At 37.1% G+C, this 26,552-nt stretch overlaps 1 protein-coding gene across 5 annotated transcripts in view; it reads right to left on the reverse strand.

Moving 5' to 3' along the window:
- The window catches only part of WDR11 (WD repeat domain 11), a 64,595-nt gene that overhangs the window by 24,361 nt on the left and 13,682 nt on the right, over positions 1-26,552 (reverse strand). For all 5 annotated transcript variants that reach the window (XR_006603289.1, XR_006603288.1, XM_045069053.1 and 2 more), the window contains exons 8-17: positions 25,837-26,032; positions 25,234-25,337; positions 21,836-22,012; positions 18,488-18,572; positions 13,579-13,685; positions 11,413-11,488; positions 7,007-7,115; positions 4,808-4,932; positions 3,975-4,122; positions 44-150 (exon numbers count right to left, since the gene is read on the reverse strand). Coding sequence is in view for 3 of the 5 variants with exons in the window: in XM_045069053.1 (XP_044924988.1) it covers positions 44-150; positions 3,975-4,122; positions 4,808-4,932; positions 7,007-7,115; positions 11,413-11,488; positions 13,579-13,685; positions 18,488-18,572; positions 21,836-22,012; positions 25,234-25,337; positions 25,837-26,032 (1,234 nt within the window). In the remaining 2 variants the exon portion in view is untranslated. The remainder of the gene's footprint in view (positions 1-43; positions 151-3,974; positions 4,123-4,807; positions 4,933-7,006; positions 7,116-11,412; positions 11,489-13,578; positions 13,686-18,487; positions 18,573-21,835; positions 22,013-25,233; positions 25,338-25,836; positions 26,033-26,552) is intronic.

The raw sequence follows: 26,552 nt of genomic DNA on the forward strand, positions 1-26,552 counted from the left end.
CCACCCAGGTGCCCCCAAATAATACTGAATTCTTAATTCATACCTGGATACTCTGCCTTTCAAATCCCAAAAATTTAAATTTCCATCCATATCTCCAAGAACTAATGTGTCACCCTTCCAAGCGATGCAGGTAATACTACCCATACTTCCCTAGAAAACAAAAGCAATAGATACACATAGTTTTCACCACTTATAAGTCATCATAGCAGAGTAATGTTTTTACTTAATAAATGTGATAAAATAATAAAGATATTTTAATAAAACTTAATTATAAATGGTTTTTCTTTGGTATGTATGCCATAAAATACTAACAGACTTGGGACACTAAAAGAGCTACCTAGCTTATCAATTTCAACCATAAAGAAACCGGAGATTTCAGTTTGATGGCCATTAAGTTATCTGAACTAAATTTGTAGAGAAGAGGTGCTTTTTGAGGAAGAAATACCTTAAAGAAAGCAAATTAAAAGCAATAAAGAGAAGAAAAGAAAACCCTTTCTAAAGGGCCCTTGTCTCTAACTTCTCACTCACTGCAAAAGGATAAATCAGTCTGTTCCAGAAGAAACTCAGAGCTGTTCCATAATTAACTGTGCAGCAGTTTTTCTACTGAAAAGAGGATCCAAAGCTTCCCTGATACCTTCTGGAATAATGACAGTAAAAAGATACTGTAGATTAAAGGCATCTGCACAATCTGAATGCACAGAAGACGCTGCAAAGACATACGGAAACCGGAGTATAAGAATGAAACAGTACTGAGGTAAGTCCAAGGGGAGGAGGGGGGGTAAGGAGGGGAGAAAGGAGCTTGCAGCTCTATCTAACAAATGCACAGAGATAGCGTGACGAAGACCTTAAGAGCCTGGGCTCTATAGTCAGCTACTGGGGCTCAGATCTGGACTTCATCCTGTATATTTGTTGTGTGGCTTGGGGCACATTTACTTAATCTTTCTGAGTCTTAGACTTGTTATCAATAAAGAAAGTTAAGCTCATGAAACTTGGGGAGTTCCTATTAGTATTAATACATTTATACAGGAAAGGGCTCAAAACAATGCGTGCTACACAGCAGTCAATAAATTGCTCATTATTAAATAATATTGCTCAATTACTTTTTTACTTATTAACAGAAATCTTGTTTGTTGCATTTATAAAACAAAATAAAAATAAAAATCCACATGCTCAGTTCATAGTGGGAAAGCTCCAGGATGGCCAAACAGACTGTTCATAGACCGGTCCATGCATCAAATATTACACAAATCCTCGTGGTAGTCAAGAAATTAAAGAAAAAAACTGGATTAAAAATGAGTATTTTAAAGAACTCAATAATAAAAAACTTAGAAAATTATGTTAAATAGAGTTCTATATAATATGAAGCCACACTTCAAGATGTTATTTCCATTTTCCTGACCACATTAACAGAATGTTTAATTCAGAATTGGCCTTTCAGTTTACTTTTTTTAGCCTTGAAAACTTCCACATTTTATAATCTTACTTCCTAACCTCTAAAACTAAAAACTAAAGCTTAAATAAGCTCAGAAGTCAGCTTGTAAGTGACATATTAATAAGACTTATATAATTAAACAATCCAGACCTTTCTACCTGAGGGTTTGTTGATAGGATACAAACCATATGCAGACACCAAGGAGCTTTCAGAGGATGTGGCATAAAGTCGCTTTGTGGCTCCAAATAATCCCAAGAGAATCAATTTAAGATTAAAACTCAGCAGAGTATTATTAGCTGACACTGTTATGTTTCTGTATATAAAATGTGATGTTCAAAAGATCAGAAGGCTGACAGCAACATCGAGATACTCATTCCCTCCTACTGTTTCAGTTTTCTGAATAAAGACAGTCAACTACAGATGCTCCAAAATTTAAAATATGCCAAGTTTTCCTTTTCTTTTTATCATTTTTATATACTCTATAGCTCTGGGGCCATAATGCAGAGGGAGTCAAGTCAAAGCAAATGTTTAATACTTTATGTTTGGGAGGAGAGTAAGATAAATACTGGATTAAAATGATCAAACAAAACCTCTGCCCAAATTCTATATGACAGTCCCTAGGAAATATTTAAATTACAGAAAATAAAAATAATGAACCAAAGCCAATTTCTCGTGTATTATTCAGTAGCTGTTCAAACACCTTTCCCTAAAAGCAACCTAGCTGGTTTTAGGGGAAGGAATTTTCCCTATGCACTACTTTCACTGGAGACTGCATCTATATTAGGCTGCTCATTCCCTGAGAAAGGAAAGCTGTTTCCAGCTGTGGAATAAAAGGCTCTGGCAGGCAGCTAGAGACCTGCTATACCCTGACTTTGGACCTCCACAAAAAGAGACAGAATCTTAAAGGCTGTGAGGCACAATTACCATCCCGAAAGAAACTTCTATAAAAAGGAAAAGTAGGATCTACGGTCTAAAAGCTTTAAACTTTTTCTGGGATAAGGAGGAATTGGCATCTCAAAAAATTACTAGATTTGTTTCTACATCCTAATCGCAAGTGTAAAGTGATCAGAAACAGACAGAGCTGCCTGTGCGAGGTGCTGGAAGACTTCAGGTAAGGCCTTCTCCGCTGTTCTAGAGCAGGAACTCTCTATATTCCCAAGACAGCAAATCGTATTTCAAAGGACAGCTACACTAACACTGCAACTCACAGGTCTGCTCTCCTTAGCAGTTTTTCTTCCGATACACTTAAAGTAAGTTCCTTTTCCTATTATGACCAAATACCAACCTTTCATATTTGCATTACTACTTTCACCTTTCAAACTAATGACATTAGAGAAAGTTCAAAACAGACATTACTAAGTCTCAGGTATGAGTTGTTCTATATAATGGTAAAAAAAAAAAATAGTAAAAATGAAACTTTCACATGTTAATTTCCATTTTTAGTAGAGAAGGTGGTTTGGATGGCCTCAACTCTTCTCATGTTGTTTTTAAGGACGATGTGGCAGCAGCCTCTAACAGACCCCCCACTGATCCTGCCTTGTGATATTCATGTCCCTTGGCATCACCTCCCAAATGAACAGGACTGACCCGTGAACCAGCAGCACTGAGGGAACGACAAAGTGTGATTTCTCAGACTGGGTTCTAAAAGACACTGCAGCTTTCTCTGTGTTCTCCTGGATGACTCACTGTGGGGGAAGCCAGCTGCCATGTGGTGACGACACTCAGACAGCCCTATGGAGACTGTCCCTGCGAGGAAGAACTGAGGCCACCCACCAAGAGCCAGCATTACTTATGGCCAGGTGAGTCAGCCGCCCTGGAAGTGGACCCTCCCACCCCAGCCACCGTCCTGAGCCACCTGCAAGATTCAGGGGTTAGCATTCAACTAAAACTGTCTATTTTTAGATGACATTTTAAATAAATACATTTATGAGATCATCTCATGCCTCCACTTAACCATTATAACAGTACTAGTTAACAAAAACATCTTCTCTATCCATTAGAAACAACCTATAAGATACATGTGTACACAAATTACGAACTAGAGAACCTCAATCAGAGGACTTCACAAGGTCCTAGAAGGACTTGTGCTACGGCACCTACAACCCGATTACTATTACCCCAAAATGATGCTAGACTGTAAGTCAAATCCTCCAAGGTAATGCCTGAAGTGGAAAGAGGAGAGACCATGGAATCCAACAGCCAGACCTCAGTTTAAAACTGTCGTGTCACTAAGCTGGGTAACACCGAGAGAGTTACTGATTCTCCCTTGATTCTCTCATGGTTGAAACGGAAAGAATTCCTCATGGATTATTAAGGGGATAAAAAATAAGTAGCACATGGTAAGTATTTAATCTAAGTAGTCACAATGTTATTCTCTAACAGTTTAATCAATGATAATATCTCCTTAAATAATCAAGTTTATTATTTACATTAAACCTTCCTGGAATCGCTTCACAACTTAACTATGGCTTCACTGGAAATGGAATCAACAAAATCTTGGATAAGAACCCTTCATGAAGATGTAATCAAGAGTTGGACTCACATCTGGTGGAATCCGAGCACTATCTTTCACCGAGTTTCCTTCCACTGTGAGATGATAGACTTGGCCGTCATTATCAGTAAACACAAAATGCTCCCGGGCAGAGATGTTCTGACTGAGTTCAGATTTACTTTCTGCTTCCTGCAACAAGCTTCGGAATAGAGAGGAATAAGATAAAGATATTTCTTTTCCCTAGAGCGACACACACATTAATTAACTTGCCCAAAATACAGATGAATTAACAAAAGGTCCAAAACTATTTGCCTAAAAAGAGAAAAAAAAAAAGCACTGACACTAATCTTTGCCCAACTAATAATAGGAAAGCACAAACTACACCCAACAGGTCATATACCCCAGACAGAGAGATGTAGTCATCTAGACTTCACACAAGAAACTTGTTCACTGTTTCTGCTGCAGAAAGAGAGGCCTTACCTTTACCCATCATTCTCGCTGAGGTTTATTTATAACACTGGTGGGGATAGAAATGAGGACAGTCCATGTAAATCTAGCTTTTGCTACACATTTGCTTTTGTGTCTAAATGACAATATGATCTACCTGGATGTTCACGCAACATTCATTTGAATTCCAGAAGCTGAAGTTTAGGGAACAGAAGGGTAGTAAGAATAGTCATGCTTGTTAATGGACGCTGACATGAGGTTATTACTGTACACATTACTGACTGCGCTAAGCAGTGAAATAATAAAATTAGCTCTTCAGTTGTCCAGGTATGGACTGAAATACAAGGTACTACTGATGCCTTTGGATGGCACTTGGCAAGTTCCCCACAAGGACACTGGTATCACGAATGAGAGAGGCAGGAACCAGCACACCGCACCTGATTACGGAGGACTCCACGATGCTCAGCTCTGTGTCTGACACCACAGTCTGGCGGGCCATGGCCTCTCGGGTGGCCAATTGTTTCTTTCTCAGGCTCTTCAAGTTGTGAGATGGGGACCACTCCTGAGAAGCAAAGATAGGCACACCTACAAGTGCTCAGTTTACTCCTGTCCAACAGTCTTTCCAGAACAGCTGGGCATTCTCGCCACTGCTTGGCATCACTTATTACTGCACAAGAATTTATAATTTGTTCTTAGGTTTTATCTATTTATAGAAAGGCTGCACAAATGCATTTTAATTAGTGCTTAAGGCAGATTTTAATACTCTACCCTCCACCTCCTTCTACTTCTAATCTTTAATGAGAGCTTAAGGTAGAAGAGTTTAATGACAAACTTCCAAAAGCTCTAACTTTTTGATGCCTTGTTTTTTGGTTTCTTTTTTACAAAACAAAAATAATAAATGCAATTATGGTATCTTCTCTTCCCTATCTCTAGCCGTCCCCCATAGGTGCACAGGGTGAGATGATCACATTCCTCCAACCACGGCTCACTGTCCTCCAGAGGCATCTCATATCTCTCACTTGATTGATTTATTCTTTTATCTTCCCTCCCATTCTAATGCATTCAATCTAACATCCTCTCATATGCATCAACTCTTCCCAGTAGTTATTTTACATGCCTGTATTCGTAACTTACATAAATAAGGCTTCCTCATATCCCACCGTCTCTAACTCTTTTCATTCAGCACAGGGGCAGGCCCATCTCTGTTGCTTGTGTCTGCTACCGAACACTGCAAGAGCATCCACCAGCCTGTAGTCTACCTGTTCTCCCAGCAGAGAACACCTTGATCGCCTCCAAACTCTTGGACAAACAACACTGCAGTCAATAGCCCCTTGGAAGCTCCTTTGGGACCAGGGGCTAAAGAGCTGGCGCCCAGGGGATGTCTGTTTGCCCAGGCGCTGTCAGTCTGCTCTGCAGAGCACCTCACCAGTCTGTATTCCTCCCCGCAGTGCATAACGATTCCTGCAGCCTGCACTACACCCTCTACTACCTCATCTACCTGCACTAAACCCTCATCTGATGCTATCTGGCTTCCCAGTTTCTGTTAGTTTCAAAGTTACATCCTAGTTATTTTATGGTTATTTTATTTTGCCCATCTCTAAAAACTGCTGAGTTTGACTATTTCTTCATATCCTTGTTGGCCTTTTAGGTTTCTCCACCATTCGCGAACTGTTCGTGTACTTGGGCCCTCTTTCTACTGGGGTTGGTCTTTTCACTGTGTATGTGCAGGAGTTCCCATAATCCTAACTCCCTATAGGGATTAGTCCTTTGCTGGTTTCAGATATTGGCAAATTTCTTTTTCCAACTTGTCTTCTCTCTCTTTTTTAAAAGAGACTGAATTAATTAATTAATTAATTTGATAGCGTGCACAAGTAGGCAGAACAGCAGGCAGTGGGAGAAGGAGAAGCAGGTTCCCCGCTGAGCAGGGACTGTGATGTGGGACTTGATCCCATGACTGTGGCATCATGACCTGAGCCAAAGGCAGGCGCTTAACTGACTGAATCATCCAGGTGTCCTCAACTTGTCTTCTCTATTTAACTTTGACATTGGGGTCCTTCATTGAATAGAAAGCATCAATATTGATTAATCAAATATATATTTTCTTTTTTTGCCATTTGGTTTGAGCTTCTAATGTCCTTTCCTGCTCCAGAACAGAAAAATATCTCCTATTTTTTACTATATTAATTATATAGCTTTATATTTTTACATTTAGGTCTTTAATCCCATGGAGCCCACTTCTGAATATGGTATTAGGTAGAGATCCAGTATTTTTCTCCATAAAGTGAGACCATTTTCTCAGTATTGTCCTCTCCTTTTTTTTAAGGTTGAGGTAGCTCTTATGACCTTTATTCTTTCACAAATCTTTTTATGATTATCATGTTTAAACATGCATATGTTTATCATGTTCCTTAAAATATCGAAGTAAAAGCTTAACTGGAATCGCACTAATGCAATATTTGCTTAACCCATCCAAGAAAATAAGGGTTATCACCAGGTACTTAGATCATCTTCTTTCTCTCAACACACATTTTTAGCAAGGAAATAAATGATAATAATGATTTCAACTCAAGCTAAAGAAAAATATTCACCACATACCGAACATGCCTAGATACACTAGTTGTTCAGTTGTAACTTACCAAAGCAGTTACTGCAGGGAAGTTTTTGGACATTTCTCTAAGAATGGTACAAGTCCTCACATCCCATAACTCCAGGGGTTTATCTTTGAATACAACTGCCAAATACTGCCTAAAATAAACAACATTATTAAATACACCCCCTTTTGCAAAATTTTTGCCATAAGTAATATAAATAAACAGTTAAGTAAATCAGAAAAGTCACATGATTTATTCTAAACACAGACCATATAAATTAATATTTAGTTCTCATTATTAATAGTCATTAAGAAGGTAAAACCCTAAGACGACCTTTGAGAGCCATAGAGCCACAATTAAGCAAGGAGCCAGGTAAGAAAAATGAGAAAAGGCACAAGTCCACATTTCACTGTAAATTTATCAATTTACAGTAACTGTCCCAGGGCTTCATTTTCTCATACATGACATGAGAACACCACTATCTATCCCAATGGATTGGTGTGCAGGTTCTGGTAAAAATTAAATGAGAAGATAAAGGTTTTCACAAAGTTCCTATCATGCTGACACCAAGGAAATGTGACTGAGCAGGAAGATCCCTATATCCTCAGTGTACCAAAAGCCTTAGGTTCTCTCACTCAGGACAAAGTCTGCCACTTGATAATTATGTGGCCTCAGATAAACCACGTAATCTTTTTGAGTTTTATTCTACTTATTTTTATAATGGTGTTCATAACATCTGTCTTACTCCCTCACTAAATGCTCTAAGAATAAAAAAAGGGAGGGAATAGCACACATGAAAGAATTTTATTCTATCATTATGGATTATACAAAGGCAGTATGTTACATTTTTTATTAAAGCTAACATAAAGGAATCTAATGGCTTATACGTAAATAACTAATGTAAGACAGAATCCGGTAAATGCTACAAAGATTCACTACGAAAGAGGAGATTTATTTTGACAACTGGGCAATGGCATTCTAGGCAGAGTTACAAATGTGACAAATGGCCAAGACAAGAAAGGACACAGAGTGGGGGAACCTGCTACCTGAAAATGTAGAGCATGTAAGAGCATTCACCATGAGAAAGAAGATCGAAGTGTGAATTTGGGATCGCATTATGAATATGCCATGCTAGGTTGTGCAGAGATTCACTCTGCAGAGAACAGTGGATCACTGAAGGTTGTAAAGTAGGCGGGATAAAGTGCTCAGTTGCTTTCGAGGTATTAACATAGCAGGTGTGTGTAAAGTCAAGACTGACTGGAAACAGAAGAGACTGGAATCCAAATGATTTGAGCAACTCTCAAACCCTGTAATCTCAAGACTCTTTCACATTTTTAAAAATTACTGAGGACCTCCCCCAAAGAACTTTTGTTTATGTGGTTTATAACAACTGACATTTTGCATATTAGAAATTAAGTCTAATAAATTAAAAACTATGCTTATTAATTCATTTTAAATTAAAGAAAATAACTAGCAAGATGGTAGATTTAAATATAAGCCACACTGATAATTATACTCACCATGAATAGTTTAAACACTACAATTTGAAACACAGATGACCAAATAGGAAAACAAGCCCCAACTACATGCCTTCTAGAAGATACCAACTTTAAATGTGAAGACATAGATCAGACACAAGTAAAAGGTAAGAAAAAGATGTACTATGCAAACACTAATCCAAAGAAAGCTGAATGGCTATACAAATTAGACAAATCCAACTTACTCCTGAATAAAGAACAGTACCAAAAATAAAGAGGATATTTCACAATGATAAAGAAGTCAATCTAAAGGACATAACAATACCAGATATGTACATACCTAATAAAAGAGCTTTAAAATACCCAAAGCAAGAACATGAGCTCTTCAAATGAAGCCCAGAATAAAGTTAATTTCAACACTCATCATTCAGTAATAGACAGGAAAGCAGGCAGAAAATCAGTATGAATATGAGATCTGAATAACTACCAACCGATCTGAACTGACAATTATGAAATATTCTAATCACTAACAGCAGAATACACAATCTTTACCAGTGCATATGGAACATTCACTAAGACTACAGTCTGGGCCATATAACAATCACTTTAAATTTAAAAGGACAAAAATAACATAAAATATGCTCTCTGACTCTAATGGAAACCATAAATTAACAGAAAGGTATCTGGAAAACCCCTAAACATTTTGAAATTAAACAAAGTATCTATAAATATTTCATGAAAATTTAAAATTATTATAAAGTGAATTAAAATGAAAACTCACCATATCAAAACATGTAGGTACAAAGAGTAGTGCTTATGTGACATTAAGTGCTTATATTAAATTTTAAAGAAAAGCCTAATTCAATCATCTAAAGTTCTATCTTAAGAAACTAGAAAAAGAAAAACATATTAAACCAGAAGTAAGCAAGAAAAAGAAAAAAAGACACCTATGGCATTCAATGAAAAGAAAATAGAAAACCATAAAGAAAAATGAGAGAAACTAAAAGAGTTTCTTTGAAAAAATCAACAAAACTGACCAATATAATTTACTGATATGAGAAATAAAAAATATAATAAGGTCAGATGAAACTGACCTTAAAAGATTAAGAGAATACCATGAACAAGTTTTTAATCAATAAATTCAACAATTCTGATGAAATGGACAGATTACTTGAAAGACACTAACGAAACTCAGTGAAACCAACCAACCAAACCTTAATAGTCCTGCAGCTATGAAAGAACTGAGTACGCACTTAAAAACTGTTCCACAAAGCAAGTTCTAGGCCCAGGTAGGTTCACTGGTGAATTCTTCCTATTTCAATAAGGTATAATACCAATTCTACACAAACTCCTCCATAAAAAAAAAGAAGAGGAGGGAATATTTCACAACTCATTTTACAAAGTCAACATTACTCTGATTCCAAAGCCAGACAAGGATATTACATGAAAACTGGATCAATATGCTTAATGAGCACAGATCTAATAAAATATCAGCAAATCATATCTAGTAATATATCATCACCAAGAAGAACTTATGCAAGGGATGGAAAGCTGGTTTAACATACAAAAAATCGGTCAATGTAATTCACCCCATTAGGCAACCTTAAACAAAAATCCATCATTATGAGGATGTCCCTAAATGCAGAAAAAGCATCTGACAAAATCTATCAGCTATTCAACGATACAAAGTTTCAGTGAACTAGGTATAGAAAACTTCCTCAACGTAATAAAAAGTCACCTACAAAAAAATCTACGGACATATTTAATGTTCAAAGACTCAACACTTTTGCAGTAAGATCCAGGAATAGAACAAAGATGTCAGTTCTCATCAGCTCTATTCAACATTGTACTGGTGATCCTACTCAGTATAGCACAGCAAGGGGAAAAAGGCCTACTGTCTAGAAAACAGAGATGTAGAAGAGTCTTTACTGGCAGACAACATGGTATGTCTATAGAGAAGATACTAAAAAATCAAGAAAAATGCAATTAGAAATAATAATTAAGTTAGCATGGTCATGAGGTCAATACCGAAAAATTAACTATTTCAGTATACCAGTAATGAGTAATTGGTAATTGAAATTTTAAAAAGGAAAAAATACATGTATAATAGCACTGAAGAAAAAAAAAACAAAAAATAATTACCAAATGACAATGAAGAAATAATTACTGAAAGGCATTAAATCCCTAAATAGGTGGAACAATACACCATGTTCACAAATCACAACACTTGTTAAGGCATCAATTCTTTCCCACATTGGTCTATGGATTCAAAACCCCAGGAAGCTTTTTTGGTAAAACTGATAAACTAATTCTAAAATTTATATGGAAATGCAAAGATCCTAGAAAAGCTAAAGCAATTGTGAAAACTCTTTTAGAGCTTACTCCTTCCTTCTTTGTTCTTCCAATTGGTTTTCATCCAGTCTCTGTTTAATAATCGTGCTTTACATGTATTTTCCCTTGGAATGAAAAACTCAGAAACTTACTGAAATTAAAATAGGTCTAAATTATAAACAAAGAAAATCAGTTCCTTGATTCAACAAACCCATGTTGAGATAGAAATGCATATGAATTTCACTAGATAACAAATCTTCTTGGTGACAGGCATTTATATTCCTACTGCTATAGCAGAATGAAACAGCATTACTGGTTTTACCAATATAATGAAATTTTTTTTTTTCATTTTATTTTGTTTCTTTTCAGGGTTCCAAAATTCACTGTTTATGCACCACACCCAGTATAATATTAAGATTCATACTAAAGTTATCTCATCTTTCTAAAAAGTAGTAATTAAAAGCAATAGCAGTTTAATTTTGTGATCAAAGTATTTTCTTGGGAATGGCTGCAAAGCACCATTTACTGTCACTAAGAAATTCTATATGCATTCTAGCACAGTCTTACTTTCTTAAAGATTAAAAAATATCCTTAAGGTTCTATTGTGGTAACACCACAGATTTCTTTTTGGTTCACACTTACTTCAAATGAGATACTTTAATCATTTCGATGGGTGATTCATCATTGCCTCGTTCACCGCGAAAAGCAATGCTCCTACCTTTAATTGCAAATATTAAAGAAAATGTAAAATATCAGATGAAACATCTAAGACACAAAAAGCTATACACACCAAAGGAATCTGACCAGTGCTGCCTCTACTCTCCCATTCATTCTTCTACTTGCTTCTAAGCTCTTTCAAGTTATCTAAATTCAAAACGTATTCTCAAAAGCATCATCCTTGAAGACCAATAATATACTACTTGTATTCAAATATCTCTTATAAAATGCTATCTTCCTTTGTTACAGAGTTTCTTGAATATTTTCAGTGGTTTCTTTCAAATAGTTATATTTTAGAAATTCAAAAACACCAATTTCCAGAGTTTCAATACATCTATGGTAAAGAAATGGTCTACTGGGAAATGACTGCTATATTTAAAGTGACAGAAACACTCTCATGCTCATAAATACTAACCAGCAGGGAAAACACTCTTTAAACAGATATTTTTTTTTTAAATATTTATTTATTTATTTGACAGACAGAGATTACAAGTAGGCAGAGAGAGAGAGGAGGAAGCAGGCTCCCTGCTGAGCAGAGAGCCGATGCGGGGCTCGATCCCAGGACCCTGGGATCATGACCCAAGCCAAAGGCAGAGGCTTTAACCCACTGAGCCACCCAGGTGCCCCACTTTAAACAGATATTTAAGATTTTCTCTCCCAGGTACAAATTGCTCAACTGAAATACTTTTGACCTGTTCCTATCAAAAGGTCTCCACAGACTGAAACTAGGGAATGATAAGAATTAGCTAACTACCAAAGAAGCTAAACGGTCTTCTCTAATTAAAAAAGGCAAATTCTACTTTACGTCTGAACAAATACATTTTTGTAACTTTTCCCGCATTTTTATTTACATGATGCAAAAGAAAGCACGTTCAGTTCAGTGGGGTTGAGTCACGCCTCCCCACTCCACAGTGCTGTCGAATGGGGCCTTGCCAAACACCCGCATCCTTTCCTGAACATCCTTGTAAGACAGGCTAGAAAAGTCTATAACCTATGAACTCAAATATTAAGCAAGTTAATTTAACTTAAGTTAAGCAAGTTAATAACTATGGTTTACAAATTTGTTGCTCAAAAATAAATCTGTTAAAGAAAGATTTTAAGTTATCTAACAGGTCTGAGCTGATTGGAAAAAATAAAAAGGATTTTTTTTTTTTTTTTAAATTTTGAAGTGAATGATACTAGAAAACAGCAGTTTGCCCCTGGGCTACCATGTCATCAGAGAGACCCCAATACAGGGCAGGTCACTTCCAATGAGACCAGAACAACACTGGACTGATTTCAGTGGGGTTAATTCTTGAGGTTTAGTGACATACTCAGTAAATAAGAACAACCATATATTGGAAATACATATTGAGAAAATAATTTGATTTACTACACACACGTGCACACACACATATATCCTAGGATTCAAACTATCTACATATATTCTTATTGCTACACCATTTTAAAGAAACTCACTACAATTTTGTTACAAATTCTATTTGAAGTCATGTAGGTGTCATAAAATAATTTGAAACTCTCACCTTATTCTATCTCAAAGTTCGTTTTGAAATTCATTGAGTTGTAGGTTTTTAAACAATTCTGAACAAGTTACTTTACTGGAATGCCTCCTCCTGGAAAGTCTCTAAGCTCTTTCCCTCTTTAGACAGAGACTATCAAAAGTTTTAAGAGCTCTTAAAGACAGTCCTTACTTAAAAATTTATAAAGGTTTTCCTAACAAAGGCCAAAAGTTTTAGAAGAGAAATCTAACAAAGCCTACCACAAAGATTTGTGTAAAAACCATGCTTCTGGTTATCTGTAACAATGTACTTAGAAGTGATACCCTACGTACTTATGAATCTGTCTGTTGAGGCTTATGGTACTCGACTTGCCACGCACTCGGGTTTACATAATGTGCATACAAACCACCACCAGGATCCTTTTCAGGGCAAATATTTCAGAAAAACAACAACAAAATGAATATACAAAGAAGATCTAAAAAAAACCTTCCAAGTTGAAAGAAAGTTTTCTGGAATACATTCTATACATAGCAACATCTTTGACCAATATGGCAAACCCTTTCCAATCTTTTAGTAGCCTAAATACACAAACCTGTGGGAAGATCCACCAGCTGAAGTTCATTTCTCACTAATCCCATATTGTTCGGTGTTGAAGTAGCAAAGGAAAGAAAACCAGTCAAACTTGTCCATTCGATACCCCTAAAGTGAGAAATTAAGTAGAGTTCAGTCAAATACCCTTTTTTTCTGAGCAACTTATTTGAAAAATAAGTTTTCCCTACGATCTAAATTCTATTATACAAGTTAATTAAGAATATCAATATGACCTTTCATTTGAGACTAAATTACCATATGTTTCCAATATATACATGAAATTATTTCTAATTCAAACCACTTTATCTCCACATGTAATGGGGGGCGAGAGAGTTTAGTTGCCAGGCTTCACAGCAGCATTAACATGACGATCAAAATCTGGCAGAGAAGAGAGTCACATGTTGCAGTAGTGTTCAAGAATTCCATTCCTTAAGAAAAAGTGGTATTAAAATATTCTGAGCCCGACTGCTTAAAGATGGGTACACTGAGGAATTTATCAAATTTCCTATTTGGTTAGGAGGGAGAAATTCCTGAAGTAAACAATTCAAACTGAGCAATGAGATTTGGAAGTGGCTGACCATTCAAAATGGTGTCTTAATTAGAGAAAAGCACAAAAGAAAAATCTCAAAGAAATGATGACAAGACAGCAAGCAACCTATCAGCCGGATGCGAGTCTCCTTCATGAGGACTGATAGCAAGTCAGTCTGCAGTTTCTCCCGCTGACGTTAACTACGTGCTACCACCATGGCTTGTGGAGAACGGAGGCCGGGGGCGGTGGGTGGGGGCAGAGAAAGAGACACAGGATAAACCGACCATCAGTTTGATCAGAGTCAAAACAAAAAGGAGAACACTGTACAAAATCATTCTGCACTGTGCTCTCTATGTAAGTCTGGCAGCGTCAGTCAGATCTGTGTACCCACAGAAACCCAAGACATACTCTCCAAGACTTATAGCTGCTGATCTGCACACCTATGCTCTACACAGTGACGCCAGGATCTCTGGACACTAAGAATCCCCGCCACCCATTCTTCATTATTTTTAAAAATCTATCTGGGGGGGCGCCTGGGTGGCTCAGTGGGTTAAGCCTCTGCCTTCGGCTCAGGTCATGGTCTCGGAGTCCTGGGATCGAGTCCCGCATCCGGCTCTCTGCTCGGCAAGGAGCCTGCTTCCCTCTCTCTGCCTGCCTCTCTGCCTACTTGTGATCTCAGTCAAATAGATGAATAAAATCTTTAAAAAAAAAAAAATCTGTCTGGGAAGTACCTACTGTATACCCATGACTGCGCAAGGCTCCAGGACTACCACTGTGAACAATTTGACTGCTATCCTTCTGCAGCTTATGATCTAGCAGAAAAAAGGCATTACACCAGTGCGTCCTGGACTCCCTATTACAAAAGCACTGGTACAGAGTTCAATCAGGACTTGTAAGAGTAGCACAAAATCTGGCCTCTGAGGCCCACTGAGACCCAAAGGGCAAGCAGGGTGTTGCCTAAAAAGCATGCGGAAATAGTGTGGCTGAGAAACACTACACTGGGCTGCATTCTCTTTGAAGGAAGGTACCACATCATGCTTCTCCAGCACGTGAAAGGCACTTAATAAACTCGGTTGGATTTAATGAATGATGTCCGAGCAAAGCCTTGCACTCCTCCTTATGATTTCTAGTGTCGCACATACTCAGCCTGCTTTCCCCCTGCCTGTAAGACAAAGGCATCCCCGTTGCTAAGGTCAGAGCACAGAACAGAACGTGGAGTGGCTTTTATGTGTAGTGCGGCACTATTAGCATGCCGTCTTCGAGCAGATTCCAGCAGCGGTTTCCCTATCTGAGTCCTACTGATCGACTTGAAGAAAATAAAAGTCAAGTCGGACTTCAAAGAAGATTAAATAAGGGTGGGATTATCCCTCTATAGAAAAGAATGAAAACTCTCATCAAACACAGCACTCACCCAGGGCTCTCAGAATTAGAAAGCTATTGTCTGGGTTTACCTACACACTGAGATCTATCAAAAAACTTGTGATCACAGCAGCTCATTTTAGGACTCGATATAGGATCGCTCTGCTGGATTCTTAACTAGTGAACAACCATAAGCGTAGACTGTCAGCAGGCATTTGTGGTTCTGACTCCTACAGGTTCCCAGGCTGGCCCTGCTGATTTCTCCTGGGGCTGCTGTAGATGCTACTTCTCCACCCTGGGGGGCTGCAGGAAGCACCCACCTCTGGAAGGCCTTGAAGTTCTATAATTCTATGAAAATAACCTCGGCAAATTTATAGACAAAACCGAGATTATTATACTTTGCACAAATCAATTTACTAAAAGCAATACTGAGTCAGTCAATGTTCTGATAGCCCTGAAAACTGCTATTTTAGTAAGTTTGACACTGAAAAGAACATTGTGCTTTATTATTGTAAATTTAGCCTACTGAACAAGACATAAACTAATAATCTAAAAAAGTCTAATAATCTAAGAAAACCTCCACATACCATTTATTTATTCCTTGGTATCTTCCACTGGATTATAAGCATCAAAGGTTTTGTTTACAGGAATACAGAAGCTGCTCAGTATGTATTTGTAACATCAAACTGGCTAAAGCACCATGATTCTGAAAACAACCCACAGCAAAACCAGCTGCAGTTAGGCAGTCCCTGCCCATGTATACGCATAAGATTCAAGTATGTAAGTGATCTTTAAAAAACATGTTTAGTACAAAGTAAAAGCAACTTTTTAAAAAGTTGACCTTAAATTTGTGTATGAAAATCTAGAATATGTTGGGTTTATTGCTAATAAGTTCAGCAATTTTTATGACACATCTGTGAAATTTTCGTAATGGCTTTTAATTGTAATATTATAATCACATTAATTGAAACACAAAGACGGCAGGATTTTAACATCCTCTTGGGCATCATCTCTGAATATAAAATGTGAATTATCTTCAAAATGGTAATTAAGAAGGGAAAATTCACATAAAAAAATGGAGCACATTTGTGTGATCATTCACAACATCAGCCTTTGTAGTATATCCATTATTTCGTATCCCAAGTAACACTATAATTTCAAGTATTACTCAATAACAAATATTATCACAGCATGTGTAAGTCATGTATTTAGTGACATCTACCATCTGAATGTTCCAGGAAAACAAATCTTATTTAAAACTAATAGCTTGCTGATAAACTCGCTATTGAGTCTTTATTAAAGACTTCAGTGTTCAGAAAAAAATGAAAATGTACTTGATTTTCCAGAAGCAGGTATAAATTTCTAGCATGAATCCTGGCTCAATCAACATTTTCATTTTATTGCCAAAATGTGCCTGAGGTGCATTTTTTTAGCTGGAGATAGAGCACATGCACTTTAAGTAGAAAGGTCAGTTCTGATGCCTGAAAGGCCCAGATTAAATTTCACAGATTACAATACTGAGTTTCTTCTATAAATTGGGAATAAAAATAGTGCCTACCACATAGAGAAGTGGGGAGTCAAAGAAATGGTCATGTAAAGTATTAACACTTAACACGTCCCTGGAATAAGTACTGACTAAATGAAGAATTTGACTGGTGGGTGTTGGCCACAAAAGCAAACACTATACACTAAGCCAAGGGTGAGAGGAAATGTTAAGAAAAGCAATGTAGAGGACCTGGGTGGCTCAGTGGGTTAAGCCTCTGTCTTCGGCTCAAGATCCCAGAATCCTGGAATGAGCCCTATATCAGGCTCTCTGCTCAGCAGGGAGCCTGCTTCCCCTCTCTCTGCCTGCCTCTCTGCCTAATCATGACCTCTCTCTCTCTCTGCATCAAATAAATAAATAAATCTTAAAAAAAAAAAAAAAAAAGAAAAGAAAAGCAATGTAGACAGGAAAGAAAGGGAGACAGCAGGTAGCAGCAGTGGCAGAAGGGTCTCATGGAGGAAGAGAAAGATGAACAGTCTGAGATGGCCCAAACAGACCTCTGTCACTGCACCCAGGGGACTAGTGACTAGTGACTCTGAAGACATTAGGACATTAGGACGCCACGCAGAAGTACTCAGAGAGCTACTGGAGGGCTCAGCAGGAGGTGGAGACCAACAGCTACCTGGGCTGCACCACAAACAATGTAGACTCTTCTGGAAATTCCATCACAATCAGTTGTCATACTTAAAGGGTTAACCTTTCCCCATCCAGAAAATACAATTACTCAGAATAAAGTATGTAGGAAGGATTAACTACGAATTTTAACATGTGCATAGACCTGTGATTATATAACGTTCAGAGGAGAGAAAATGGCCTTTCTTGTACATTTGTTAAAAGATCATCCAAAAATATGGGAGATGTAATAAATTTGTGTTATCACATGTAACTTCACAATCAACCATGACTAGAACAAAGGAAGGGGGGGGGCAGCCCCGCCATGAACAAAATAATGCTGTGGAGACGCATGTGCTTCAAAACCAAGCAACTTTTTCCCTCAGCTCCCTCTGATCGCACAGCACTCATCAAACACAACACCTCAAAATGAAACTAGAAATGCTATCCAGTTGGGTTCTTTTCTCATGGTGCTTAAACAAAAAACAAATGAGATTAGTTAATAATTAACATGACTTCATTCAAATTTGTCAGGAATAGTCCTACCAATGGATCTTTATAGAAATGAAAAACAAGCTACATCCATCTGAACAAAGGAACGCAGGGACAGCCAGTGAGAAAATATCCTCCACAATCAGATGCCGCAACAGAAGTCAGACAAAATTTTCCACTGCACGATATCCTTTTACAAAGCAAACAATTAGTGTTCAGCCTTCAATAACATAACCATTACTTAAATGTGAATATTTATTATTCAAAACTTTGAGGCAAATAATCACCACTGCATAATATTCAATGTAGAAAAGTGTCCCGAACTTCTTTTCAGTATGCTTTGTTTGTGATCTCAACGTCACAATGCATACTCACTTGACTTCACAGGAGTGGACACTTAACTCCTTATGCAGCAGCCCACTGGTGAGGTGGTACACCAGGACAGAACCGTTACTTGTACCTATCGAAACGATGTGAGAGAATAGAATTACTCAAGCCGTAGTTCCAGATCTTTCCAAAAAGTCTTTTCTCAGGATTTTAATAATTTTATAAATGTATCTTTTACAAAAGGGACTCAAGCTATGTGTTAAGAGTCAATTTCTCTGGTCTACTCTCTTTTCAAAAATGGGCCTAATCTCATGTGCTCTGAGATCTTCCTAAATCCAGGGATAGATTTTTATGAAAGACTTCAACATCTAACTCAATACACATAAAATCTGAAGAAGCACTTTGCTAATAAGCTTTTTCACACATGGGAACTTCTACTTTTTCAGATTTTGAATGTTTACAACAGCAAGTCCTCAGTCCTCAGCAGAACTCAGAAACCAGATCTTTTCTGTTTTTCTTTCCAAAGATTTTTGTTTTGTCTTCATATTCTAGAAATCATAGAGATGGACAAGTGTGGTGGTTAGCTATGGATTTTGCAGTTAAACTAGCCTGAGTTTAAGCTCTAGCTCTGTCTTACACTCGTACAAATTACTTGCCAACACTAAATCTGTGTTTTTAATTCCTTTAACATGGGAATAATAGAAAATCTACTTGCTGAAGAGTAAATGAGAAGACACAGTTCAAACATTTACTATAGTACCTGGCACAAACTAAGCACATTTTTATCACTATTTCTATTATTGTTGTAATTCAGTTTGTAGTTATTTTATGTCTAAAGCTTTTCATGGCCTCAGGTAGAGTGTGTGTCTATAATTTAATCTGGAGGAACACGGCCATTCTTGGAAAAGTAATGTTTTAGTCTTCAAAATGTTTTTATAAGTTAAGCAAGAAAGGGAACGATATAATTGCTTGGACAATCACTTTCTCACTGCACATGACTTTAAAAAAATGAATGGATTCACGCAGAATGACAGAATGTAGAAATGATAGAATAGTAATAGAAATAAAAACACTAGGCAAGTTTCAATTTTAGCGTACCTGCTGCTAAATGCTTTATTAAATATTTTACAGAACTATTCTAGAAAAATACAGTATTAGACTTGTTTACATTTATCATCTATTCCACAGTAATACCTTCTATTACTGAGACAATATCTAAAGAATTACTAAAACTTTTCAATTAACAGATCATCATAATAAAATGATTTTTGCATTCTGCAAGCTTTTTGCTTTTTGAGGGGGTTGGTTTTTGGGAGTTTTTTTTGAAAGACAGCATGCGTGCATGTTCGCACACTTGCACAACTGGGGGGGGGCTGGAAGGAAGGGGTAGAGGGAGAAGGAGAGAGAAGTTTTTTCAGTATTTTATTATTTGACAGAGAGAGTGAGAGAGCACAAGCAGAGGTAGAGGGAGAAGCAGGCTCCCCGCTGAGCAGGGATTCCCAATGCAGTCTCGATCTCAGGAACCATGACCCCAGCTGAAGGAAGATGCTTAACCAACTGAGCCATCCAGGTGCCCCAAGTAAAGAGAATCTTAAGCAGGTTTTATGAACAGCACAGAGCTCTATGCAGGGCTCGATTCCATGACAGTGAGATCATGACTTAACCTAAAATCAAGAGTCAGATGCTTAAACAACTGAGCCACCCAAGTGCCCCTACATTCTGTAGGTTTTAATGATGCTGAACCTATGATCTAATATTCTAGGGGCTCTAAAAGGAGCAGTAATTCCATAGTGGAACTCTGACTCTTTGCCCTAGTGAGTGCAAAAATTTAGGAACTAATTTTATATTTTTTCTTTTTACTTTGTGATTATACTAAATTCAATAAATGACTTGATCATCATACAAGTAAAATACAGCTTATTCTACAACAGAAATCTCTGACCCTGACTTAGCTCTCAATTATCTAGCTATGGCAAGAAGTACTTTTCTCCAAGAAACTGACAAAATCCTAACTGACAATTTATGTATACGGACACTGTATATACATGTACTATAATGTACATTAGCAAATTTCAATTAAAATTTCTCTAAGAGGTTTAATATAAGTCAATAGTTTCTAAAGCAAAAACTAAATATTTATCTGCTTTTATATAAATCTGGACACATGTACACACAGACTACCAAACTTTAAAATGCAAACTACATTCAGAAGACAGTAATGGAAAAACTGGGAAAATCAGAATATTGCCAAAACCGATTAGTCAAATGAGCCTTTAGTACTCATGAGTAGGCCGTTAGCTAACTAAGACCTACTAGCAACAAAATAAATGTGGATGAGGCTTTCATTTTAGGAAAAAAAAAACAAAACAAAACAAAACAAAAACCATGTTATAGACCTAGAGAGAAAGCCAGAAGCCAACGAACAGCATCTTAAGAAAAAATGTTGACAATTTCAAATGAATATACTACTTTTTGAAATTTTTGAGAAATCCATTTTAACCTTCTGTACATAATAGCAAATAAAATTTGTTTTTTTATCTATGAAGGAGATAAGATTACTCACATTATTATGAAATTAATGTGACAGGAGGTTGAAACCAAGACCAATTTTCTATCAAAAATATAAAACTATGTAATTTCAACCCAAAAGGCAAATCTTAAAGAGACCATAGCCATTTTAAACAACGTTCAATATACAATTCTTGGCAAATGAAGAACATTGCTCTTACTAAACTACTAACTAGGACTAAAAAACACAAGGAATCTGGATTTAGCATCACACAGAGATTATTGTCCTAACATTTCAGAAAGGTACCCATTGTGTGGTGTCTCTATCACCCAGTGTCAGGTGGATGAGTTAATACTGTGATGAGTGAAGTCAGTCAAGCAGAGAGAGTCAATTATCCTATGGTTTCACTTACTTGTGGAGCATAAGGAATAACACGGAGGACATGGGGAGATGGAGAGGAGAAGTGAGTTGGGGGAAATCGGAGGGGGAGACGAACCATGAGAGACTGTGGACTCTGAGAAACAAACTGAGGGTTTTGGAGGGGAGGGAGGTGGGGGGTTGGGTGAGCCTGGTGGTGGGAATTAAGGAGAGCACATATTGCATGGAGCACTGGGTGTGATGCATAAACAATGAATTTTGGAACACACACGAAAAGATTAAATTAAATTAAATTTTAAAAATTTTAAAAAATAAATAAAAAGATGGATGGATTAAAAGGACAGAAAAACAAAAGAAGAAAAATATTTTCAGATGAGTATATATATATGATTTCATGGGGCCTCTTCCTCCTTCTCCTCAAATAAAGGATTTTCTAATCACTACCACACTTAAATGTCTTCTAAAACATAAAACAGGCACGAAGGATTAAGAATAGATCCAATGCTTACCAACGGCGAGCAGTGGCTGATACACCTTGATGTTTTTGGTGGTCAGTGGCGGGCACATACGGATGGCAAACTGCGGGGAGGGCAGTCCTGAAAGCAGCCCCGTCAGCAGGAAGCGGAGGTGTACCTCCTGCAGAATGGGGCCTTTGGGATGCTCCTCCCCAGCAATGGCACTTTGTCCTGAGGGGTAAGCAAAAGTACAAATACACTCATTACAATGTATTCTGAAATGTAAAGAAAATTGCAGCGGCAACCCTTTTCAGGTCTACAAGGTATCCGGTGGCACTCCATGGGCCGCAGCTGAAGAATGGCTCTGTACTTGGCTCTCGGACGGAAACTGCACTGTCTGCCACCTCAAACCACAGATTACTCTGGAGGACTGCTGTCCAGAACTCAGGGACTTTTGTCAGCCGAAGTTCCCAGTATGAGGCACCAAACAAGGCGCATCAGGGGACCCAGGTCAGAGACCAGCTTCTGGGGAGTGGGACGCTGCAGCTCATTCCCAACTTAACACCCACCTTTCTAAAGGGTCGCTTTTCAATCTAATGCACTTTCTAAACCATACATAACACTGGTGATCACCAACTGTAGGTTCAAGGAACTCATTTAGGTTTCTAATCAGAAATCTTTTCAATGTGTCAATGTAATTACAAAATCTAAGCTTTATAATTAAATACTTCATAGATAAATAATATAACAACATACAAAATGATATAACATACAAAATAATGTATGTAACATAAATTACACATAAAAAAGAATATACAAATACATAATATAAAGAATATATAAGTTCACTGCTGATAGTTAAATCTTAAATGGGCATTATTTTCAGATACAGCGATTATACTCAGGTTATTAAGTTTCAAACTAAAAGGCTTCAGTAAAACCATTCTAACAAAATGTGAACATGTGGGTACAACAAAACCCAGACCGTTCACTAAAAAGGGTACACAAATTTCCTGCCTATAAACCATTTTTGAATACTGGGATATAGTCGTCAAAAATACATAATAAAGGATACCTGAGTGTGTACGTACCCACAACACACACACACCCGTGAAAGGGAAAAATGTCAGTAATTACCATAAGCAAGTGATGGGGTTGTGAATACTGTAACCTTCTGAGGCTATAAAGTTGTTTTAATACTGCGGCAAACTGCGGGTATTTTGAAATTCGTAAGATGTACAGAAAAAAATGGCCATCAATTTAATCCAAATAAAAAGATCCCATGATATCATACGATTGCTGTCAATCTTTGATAACAGAAGATGGGAGTCTAAAGGAACATGGAGTTCAACAGAGAAGTACCACATTTACAAACCCTCCACAGCTTGGAATGGACTCCCGGGAATGGCCATCATTTTTCTTCAAACTTCTTCCATAACAGGCAATTCACAAGGTAGGGCAGATTAGGCCTTAAAAAGCAGTAGGCTGTACCCAATGAATATAAATCAGGCCTCTATATTTAGCTGAATTGCTTTCAACTATCACTAAGGACATCGTGAATATCAAATTAGAAGTTTAATTAAAAGTTTTAATTAAAATGTTTTTGAGTAACAGAGCTTTATTTATTTAATGCTTTCAAATCAACTACATTGTCAGGAACTGTATACAATCTGTATCCTCTTGTCTTTTAAAAAAATGTAATTTATATCACTTAGACACTTAAACAGCATGAAATTTCAAACTCCCATGGGCTCTGTATTACTGATTAGTTCTGTGCATGACTGTTTATAATTCTTTTCACTTTAATATTTTATATTAAGTGGAGATAAGGTCAATTAACTCAGAAAACTGTATTACTGATAAAATGAATTTTGCAAAACAAGTATGTGTCTAAACTTCCTCATATAGATTTATGTCTGGAAGGTGAAGAGAAAGAACTTTAAATAAACAAGTTAATATCACTGAACAGAAGGATTTTACAAATGGCAAGAACCACAAGAAAACCAAGGCCTGGAAGAGGTGAGGTCTTGTCTAAGATCAAAGTGGAGTAGCCAGGACTAGAGGCCATGGCCAAGGAGGGTCAAGATTAGGGCGACCTTTTCTTGGCTCTCTGGTATAGGGCAAGTTTTTTTAAATCTCTCTGGATCTCGGTTTCTACTTTATAAAACAAATAATAATATTACCTACTTCGCAGGGTTATTAAGGTAATACATAGGGCATTTAGTGCAGTATTTAACACAGTACTAAGTACGCAATAAATGCCATTTATGATTAAGATTAATAAGGTAATGCCTTTCCTAGTATTATCATGAATCTAGCATTTAAACAAAATAATACTGATCTTCAATTACATTATGAAAGAACAAATAATGACAAAGAAAATCCTTTATAAGCCACGGCCACAATTTTAAAAGAATTAAGACTTCAAAATTGCTTGGCATATTTACAACTTCTAGTTGTACAATATCTGAAATCACAAATCTTCATTCTTCCTTTAATATATATATTTTTTATATATGAATTTAATATGAAATTTTAAAAAAAGATTTTACTTATTTATTTGACAGACAGAGATCACAAGTAGGCAGAGAGGCAGGCAGAGAGAGAAGGAGGGAAGCAGGCTCCCTGCCGAGCAGAGAGCCCCATGTGGGGCTCGATCCCAGCACCCCGGGATCATGACCCGAGCCGAAGGCAGAGGCTTTAACCCACTGAGCCACTCAGGTGCCCCTCTGAAACAATATTTTATCTGTAAATAAATTTGCTGAATCCCCAACACGAAAGTTTAAAAATGCACGTCATGATGTTAAAATTACTTTTTCTAATACTGCTCAGTCACTTTATTCCTTCCATAAATGTTCATTGCACATCTTGAATATACAAGGCTCTTTGCTGGGTGCTAGGGATACAAAGTGCAATCAAACACTGTCCCACACTTATAGAGTTTATAATTCACTGGAGGAAACAAACAGAATCACCATTCCAACAACAGATAACCATCAGGGACTGCAAATGAAGAACATTTAAGTCAGGCTACAAGACTAAAGAAAGCAACGCTTGAGTTGAATTTTAAATTAGGAGTAGCAGAAAGGGAGAAAGAGGAGTACATATTCAGTTCTGAGACCGGGGACCAGACTGCAGGAAGGCCCTGAGGAGTGGGATATAGCTGGACACAGCACAGATCTAGTATTCACATGCCTAATGTCATCTCCTTCATTTAAATCAAGAGTCTCTCATGAATGAACATTTTCTAATACCAGTAACTGTAATGCCAATATATGTTTTTTGGCTTAAATATTTCATATCCTCTGATTTATTGAGGAAAAAAATGATCCCACAATCCAGTTTTCTCAGATATTAACTTTGACTTTATAATAATTGCAAATCAGTAACTATTAATTTTGCCCTTCAAGAGAAATACCTAACATAAATGTTAGAGGAAAAAAATAGCTTACCAATCATATTATCTAAGGAGAGGTCTGGGAGCTTATTCTGTAGCACTCCTACAGGAATTCCACAGAAAGACACGGGTGAATATAAAGGTGATACACCAGAACTACTGCAAAGACATAATAATTACATGTTTTTACATATTTAAAACCTCTGTCACAGTTTAGTAACTCAAATTACTAGTTTCAGATCATAGCATTCTATCCATTTTTATAGTATTTATTAATCTTATAGTATTTATTAATCTTGCCCACAGTGAAATATTTCCAGGAGGTTTACATAATTCCCTAATAATCTAAATTCTCACTTAAAAAAAATTTAAGTCCCTGCTATTTTCATGATTCTGCTAATTTTTTTAAAGATTTATTTATTTATTTATTTGAGAGAGCAAGCGAGCAAGCATGCACCATCAGGGGAGAGGAGCAGAAGGAGAGGTAGAAGCAGGCTCCCCACTGAGCAGAGTGCCTGACATGGGGCTTGATCCCAGGACCCTGAGATCATGACCTGAGCAGAAGGCGAATGAATCCCCCAGGCGCCCCTGATTCTAGTTAATTTTCTAAAAAGAGGTAATAAAGCAAACCAGAGAACAATCCTATTCACTCACTTACCTGCTCCGTGAATTCCGATTACAAATGGCGGACTTGAGTTCCCATATCATGACCCTGCCGTCACTCACTATGAGGGCGGCTGCATTCTCATTGACAGGACAACACACCATACTGAAGGGACGGACAGTTTTTGTCACCCTGATTGCATCGCACTGGCTTCGTAAATCATAGGTAAGCTCCTGGACAGGATCTGGATCTTAACATAGTATTGTTTTCTTTTAAATATCAGAAAGCAACACAGCAATATCACTACTATTTGCTTTAATTTAAATAAAACCTCAACTAAAAAGAATATCATTCCTTCACTAGCACACAGTTTGTCAAAAATGCCTTCTCCTTTTACAAGTATTACTAATTTCTTCAGAATATAAATATGATTCATTTAGTGGCTGTCCACACCAACTTTAGTTTCCAAAATAAAAACTACAATCAATATTTTTTTAATATTATTAAAACAAAGAAAACAGCTTTGATAAAGGATCAACAGTGATATGACCAAATAATGTACAGTACACTAGAGGTCATCAGAATTTATAGTGGCCTCAGTAAGCCTGAAAATAATGGTACTCTACAAAAGTCATGAAAGTCGCTTTTGCTTTTAGAAGTACATCATTTTAACACAGTGCTTTCATTCTCCAGGATAAGACGGAAACTGACAATACCCTGGAGACTTACTAACCTATGTAATTTTACAATGGACGTTCCTAAAGCAGAAA

Source organism: Mustela putorius, unplaced genomic scaffold (assembly GCF_011764305.1).
Source record: "Mustela putorius furo isolate JIRA1106 unplaced genomic scaffold, ASM1176430v1.1 tig00003909_pilon_pilon_pilon, whole genome shotgun sequence".
Lineage (NCBI taxonomy): Eukaryota > Metazoa > Chordata > Mammalia > Carnivora > Mustelidae > Mustela > Mustela putorius.